Raw genomic sequence first — 6,963 nt, 5'->3', positions numbered from 1 at the left:
CTAAGTAAACTAATTCATGCTTTTCATTATAAAATAACAGTTAAGGTATTAAAAAAATGAGATGATTACGGGTATAAAATTTAATGATCAAATCAGTAATATATATATATATATATATATATATATATATATATATATATATATATATATATATATATATATATATATATATATATATATATATATATAATTGAATCAAACTCTTGTGACATATTTTATATCAGCCTAAACAATTTAACGTTGGTTTTCATTATTGTTGTTATTTTCATATAAACTTGAATTTGTTTTTCTGATGGGAATTGGTTCTTTGGTTTTGTTGTGAAGCAAAAGGCAGAGTGTCTAATAAACAAGGCTTTTATTAGAATCCTATCCCTTTCTTGCACCACAGACTACTTACACTTCAACCTTCACAAGTGCAATCGCTGATTAAATATGGATAAACTCGGTGGAAAAAAAATATACCTCTCTTATTTATAAAAACAAATATAAAACAATTTATGTAATTTTAAAGATTAAGTTAGGAGAAGAATGACAATTTTCCGAAAAATGAAATAAAATATAATAAATATTTGAGGTTAAAATAATTAACATGAAATACAAATTTACAAATAATTCGATATAAATTGGACATTAAAAAAATGTACAAGCATTTGACACAAAAAGATACAAAAAAAACTAATATTAGTAATGCACTTTTTTTACTCAATTCTATTACTACAATTATTAGTTTGCTAACCAAAAAAACTAAAGGAGAAATTTGTTAATTAAGACGTAAAAAGTGTAGCACGCTTGATTTTACATCCTAAATATAGTTTTTCGTAGAGTTGTCAAAACAGGTAATCCGGTCCGATCTAACTCGACCCACTACGGGTTGTCCATTTAGTGAGCCAACCCAACCCGGCTCATTTATTAGTAAGCCAAAAAAATTTGAATCTGACCCGACCCACCACGGATTGTGGGTTAACAGGTTGGCTCATTGGCTCACTTAACTTTTTTTCACCCTTTTATTTTGAAATGAAACAAAAGAAGTCTATTTGATAGCATAAAATTTTGTCAATTTAGTTTAAATGAGACATACACAACCGTTTGATAAAAAATATATAGTAGAGTGAAACTTTTGGATAGACAACAACACAACCCAGCACGAAAAGCTCTACTGCGAAGTAAGGGTTGTGTGTTTTGAATAATTAATTTAATTAATTTGATTTCAATAAAAAAAATAGGATTTGAATAATTAATTTAACTAATTTGATTTCAATAAAAAAATAGGTGGATTGATGAGCCAACCCGACTCAGCACAGGTTCAATCTGGGTGAGCCGAGTTCTTAGCGAGCCGGGTCAAAATTGACTCGTATCAAAATTTTTACATTTTTTTCTAACTCAACCCGTGATTAACTGGGTTGACTCACGGATTTCAACCCATTTTGATAATTTTCCATATTCTAACGATAAATTACTAATATATTTTAAAAAAGTAAGTTAATTAATTTATTCCTGCCTTCTGAAGTAAAAATATGGAAACGGAATTAAGAAGGAGGCGATTAGGAAGAGACAGTAGAACAATTACTTGGACTTGGGATATTCCAACGGAAATATAGGTTACGATGAGTACTTGAATACAGGTGTCACCTTCTCAGGAGTGTAGTACGCAGCACACGAATCATCTCTTCCCTCCTTTGCGTCTTGCGTCTTGCGTCGTGGGTGGTTTAGGACATTTCGCAAACACATTTTACTCCAATCTTATTTTCCATCGCCATTACTATAAATCCCATTGCTTTCTTCACAGCTTTCTCTCCCTCGTAGCCTTCACTTCTCTCCAGCTTCACCATCTCTCCCTCTCCCTCTCTTAGCCTTCCATTCACCATGACTTTCACAATGGATTCAGTTTCGGTGCTAAACCCTAAACTCGCCCATTCTAATTTCTCTCTCCCATTCAACAAGTTTCCCCGTACATCCAACTTCAACCCCTTATTCAAACCCCGCGCTCTTAACGCCGCTCCACCTAACGCCCTCGCCGCCTCCTTCCTCACCCTCCACCGCCGGAAACCGTTAACTGTCGCTTTCACCGCTTCTCACCAAGATTCGGTAAGACTCAGAAGCGAATTAGTTTGTCGATTACTTCGTTAGTCAGTTACCGTGGAAGTGTATATGAATTTGTGATTTGGATTGGGGAACTGTGTAGGAACACGGGGAGATCGAAGTGGAGAAGGAGCGTGATGCCCATGCGGGGTCTGAGGAGTCGCAGGAGGCGTGGAAACAGACGCTGGACACTTTCAGGGAACAGGCGGAGAAGTTTCGGGGCGTATCTCAGGACGCTTACGAGTTGTACTCGAAGAAGGCCGGTGTCATTCTGAAGGACACCACGGTGCAGCTGAAGGTGCTGGCTGATAAGACCAAGCACGAGTTGAGCACCGCCGCGAAGGAGATCACCGATGAAGGGAAGGAATATTTGTCCGCGGCGGCAGAGAGTTCGCCGGAGGTGAAGGACATTGTGGACACGTTCACCACGCCATCGGATGATATCCATAAGTTGTCTGGACTGAGGGACTTCTATGTTGGCCTACCGTATGGTATGAATAATCATGTGTTTTTGCGTAGTTGAGTTTTGTATGGGATTGTTATTAGTGCTAGAGTCTCTTTCCTAATATAATGCAGGGAGCAATTTGAGAGAGTTGTTAATTCCTTGATATAGATTTGTCGTCTTAATTGTGGTCACACGGGTAGTCTGACTAGAAAGCTGGAGTGATATGTTGCAATGTGTAGCCATCGACACATCAGCTCATTTGAGTAGTGCTTATAAGCTTAGGCAATGTTTTTATGAGTTGTATTTGTTTGGTAAGTAGGTTAGGTCATAAGCTCAAATCTAAGATTATTTTCATAGGGTAATTGCAGAACGAAGGTGAAACACTCTCATACTCAAGTTAGCGTGTGTTAAACTTGACGGGAGTAAATGAAGAAGAGGAATTACATATTATGGAAAATCCTGTTTAGGACACTTTTTACAAGAGGTGAATGGTAGCTGTAAAGCTGTTACAATATAAACTACTTTTTATCATTTTACTAGTGTATTGTGAATCGAGATTCCATTTCTCATGTTCAAATTTGTTTAGATTTTATAACTGAATTCGTACCCAATATTACACTGCTCATATATTTTAAATGTCTTGGTCTCGTTCACTTGTTAGGAGGGTGGCAGCTAATAAGGATTTGAATTGATAGCTGATAATAATTAGCCTTTGCTAGGAATTGTATGTCTGCTGATGATTACTGGTGTTAACGGGCATCATCCTGTAATAAAACTACATAAATATTATCCATTCTTCACACAGAGACTGACGCTGGAATCTTTTTAGATGTTGGGACGATTTAAGTGCCTTGCTTATGGGCCTCGGGCCTCAACATCAGTTCTATAGATGTAATCTCATTAAATGCCACTCTAGGCTTCCAGGTTCCAGACACGATACCCACTATCACCCCAAAAATATTATTATATGACTTCTATTATGTTGACTGGGGATATTTATCGTCTGCTTTCCCCTCTGTACTTTGTTTAATATGTTTGTCGTATTCATATTCTTTGTAGGGTTGCTGCTTTCTCTTGGTGGCTTCCTTTCCTTTATGATAACAGGTAACCTTGCAGCCATAAGGTTTGGCGTGATTTTAGGTGGTGCCCTGCTTGCTTTAAGCATTTTGAGTCTGAAATCATATAAAAGAGGACGCTCCTCTGCTCTTGCTTTGAAGGGCCAAGCTGGTGAGATCATATGCTTATTATTTAACTGAAGATATCCCATTTAAAAGAATTGCAAAAATAAATGCGTTTGAATTTGCTTAAATATAATTCTTGTATTCCTTTCAAATGCCCTTTTAAATATTTTGATTATAATAAGTGAAACACATATTTTCCAATTCAATTGGCTTTTTATTTCTATCCTTATTTCTTTCCCTTCATTCAGTACATAACTGGGTTATAAGAATATGATATATTAGCTCACTAAGAGCAAATTATTTTTGGAAATTATTACTTTTCTACAGTTTTCGCAGGGAGCGGCAAAAACAAAAAAGGGTTACTTTCTCAACTAAGTTGAACCAAACATGCACAAATATTCATCTCGTTAGCTTTGCAATAGTATTGTACTATTATGTGACCAATTGGTTTAATTGACAAATAGATTCAGTTGGTTTTGTGAATGCAACGAACTTGTATGCATGAATTTTATATTGATGAAAATTGGGGAGGTGAATTTAATATTTTCATATAAAATCAGAGTCGGCACTGATACTTAAACAGTTCAATGGACGGGCTTTGTGTTTGGGGAATTCCGATTTACTTGTATTTCTTAAAAAAACATTTGAGCTTCTTTTTTTAATCTTCAAATATGAGTTGGAAACCAAAACTGGCCTTTCTACTTATAACCATTGCAATGCTAACTTGGAACTTGTCTCAGAGAACTATTGCATAATTTTAGGGATTAATGTTACTTTTCTGTATAATTGATGCCTTCTATCCTTGATATTTATTTTTTTGGATGAGATCCTTGGTACTGAAAAGTTACCTACATTAATTCCAGACTAATTCAAGTTATCCTGCATTATATGCATTCTTTCAAGGGGGCAAAACTTTCCTAGTGCCTACTTTTTTCCATCCATAAGACTTGAACAGGAGACTATTTGCTTTGCTTTGTTTTTGTTCACAATATTTTAAATACAAAGCAAATTGTAGTCAACTATGCTGTAATTAAAGAAGAAATAAAACATTCTTTACACTTTTACATATAATGAAATTATGTTTCCATCTTCATGGATTAACTGGTATTGGACTGTTCCAATTTAATCAACGGTTTCGAGTTTGACTGCAGATGTAGTATGTTAAATAATTGGAGAAAGAACTTTACCAACTATTCGAGTGGGATTGTTTCCATGAAGTATGCATATGGTCTTATACTTAAAAAACACTCATCAACCTTTTTTTGGGTCAAAATCTAATTTAGTTTATTAGTTTCAGACTAACTATGCATTTAACTTTTTCAATTGTGTATTTATTTGTTTCTCTATCTTGAAGCTTATTTTAACTTGTTGGACTTGCAGCTATAGCAAGTATACTGTTTCTGCGGGAGATAAACTCGATAGGCAAAGTAAGGCATTCATTATCAATATAAATTTAACTTTCATGCAAATAAAATTAATATCGGTTTCAAATATTTGATAGTTTCACATTCTTTTGTTTTTCCAGGGATCCTCTTATTTCACTGCTCTGATCAGGTTCTTGAAAAATCATTATTTTACTTACACGTGAACTTTTTTTAGTCTTCATTTTGGAGTTAATTGTTACGTTAATGAGAGATAATCTTAGTAACTTGCTGCTATTTCATTCTTAACACAAATTAGACGGTTGATCTAAAACCAGATTTTTTGAATGCTATGAAGTTGAGGTGTTAGATTGCATTTAGTTTGATCCAACAAATGGTTGTTTAATTGGAAATTCTGAATGCTGAAATATTGCAATTCTGCCAGAAGCTTTGGAATACAATACTTCTGGTAAAAGACCGAAATGGAAAACTTACATGAAGTTTCAATTAAACTGTAAAAGTAGATTGGAAATGGAATATCATTTGGCTTACAGTCAATATTTGTTTAATGCTTTTGATCTTTCTATTAATACTTTGTATGTAACGACTTTATTTCACATCTGCAGTGGTGCAGTAGTGGCATTTTATATCTATAGAATAGTACTGGAACGTAGTCAACAAAATGGCACAAACTTGGAAACTGAACCAGGAAACTAGTTCTACGATGAGGTCGGTCTTTTAAAATCATAGATGCCATTTTAAACCAAAATGTCTTTTTACTACTGTATAATCTATTTGTATTTGCTACCCAGTGTAAAAAATTGAAGATCGGCGTGAAGATCAGGTAAAATACTGAAGATCTACGATGATGGTCAGAATAAATTTTGGTGATAATTTTTTCTATGGTTTTTCACGGGCTGGGTCATCAAAGACTAAAAGACCAAATGGAGCTTGGAGAGCGTGGATATAATTTCCCTTGGTAGTGAATTTTGTGGAACATTACTAATATTCTATTATTTATGAGTAACCTCTCTGAGCTGGGATATTACTAAAATCTAGATATATCGTAAGCTGCAGATGGTAGCTTGGAGGGTTACAGATTCTAATATATATAAGTCAGCAGGCAGATACTTTAGATGTGTTTGGATGATGCAGAAAGTTTTGAATTTATATGAAATTAATTTTGGACTGAGGCCATCTGCGTTATTTTTTGTTTTGGTTTTTAGCTGACCTAATTTGCTTTTGACAGAACAATACTTCAAAAATTTTGTTCTATTTTTATTTTATTTTTTTGAGTTTTCTCTTTCTTAGAAAGAGAATGCTGTACTCTTTTTAAAAGTTAAGAAGTTTAAAATAGTTTTTGATATACAGCTAATATGTTAATGATAAATAAAATTGTGAGAATGTTTATAAGGGATAACAAGTCAAAAATACTGATGCTATGTTATATTAGTTAGTGAATTGGAGAACTAAATATGTAACTGAGACTTTTGAGGTCTTCCGAAGACATGGCTATTGTTAAATTCTAGTATTTTTGCATTAATAAAAAATAATATAATTGTTTACATTAGTAAAAAATTATATAATTGCGAGTGACTTGTCACTCTTTGATCTCAGTGATCACGGTTTAGCAACCAGTTTCTTCCTGCGTATACCGTTGATTTTCTAATTGTGAAATTTGAAAGATAGCTTTTTGTATAATTTAAAAATTATTTTCTACTTTTATAACTTAAAAAAATTATTTAAAAATTAAAAAAATATAATTTGAATTTTTTTAATATGAAAATAATATATGAAAAAGTGCGACCGGTTAAGTAAATTTGTTTTCCATGAAGCATTGCTTGATTATCATTTGTTCCTTCAATTCAATAGTAGTCGAGTCACTATATAATAAAAA

At 33.6% G+C, this 6,963-nt stretch overlaps 1 protein-coding gene across 2 annotated transcripts; it reads left to right on the top strand.

The window, feature by feature from the left end:
* The first annotated feature begins 1,564 nt into the window (after positions 1-1,564).
* On the top strand, positions 1,565-6,258 carry LOC108329457 (protein FATTY ACID EXPORT 3, chloroplastic). 2 transcript variants are annotated; one of them, XM_017563666.2, is made up of 7 exons: positions 1,565-2,085; positions 2,183-2,570; positions 3,584-3,751; positions 5,086-5,132; positions 5,231-5,259; positions 5,693-5,795; positions 5,879-6,258. In XM_017563666.2, the coding sequence occupies exons 1-6, from the start codon at positions 1,864-1,866 to the stop codon at positions 5,781-5,783; spliced, it is 945 nt and encodes a 314-aa protein (XP_017419155.1). In that variant the 5' UTR covers positions 1,565-1,863; the 3' UTR covers positions 5,784-5,795; positions 5,879-6,258. The 2 variants fall into 2 exon arrangements, with proteins under 2 accessions (XP_017419155.1, XP_052729742.1); XM_052873782.1 differs by having other exon boundaries at positions 1,613-2,085; positions 3,584-3,628.
* Positions 6,259-6,963: the final 705 nt, after the last annotated feature.

The sequence above is a fragment of the Vigna angularis genome, chromosome 2 (assembly GCF_016808095.1).
Source record: "Vigna angularis cultivar LongXiaoDou No.4 chromosome 2, ASM1680809v1, whole genome shotgun sequence".
In the NCBI taxonomy this organism is placed as follows: domain Eukaryota; kingdom Viridiplantae; phylum Streptophyta; class Magnoliopsida; order Fabales; family Fabaceae; genus Vigna; species Vigna angularis.
Note: the sequence above shows the minus strand (reverse complement) of the source record. Positions and strands in the feature narration are given on the sequence as shown.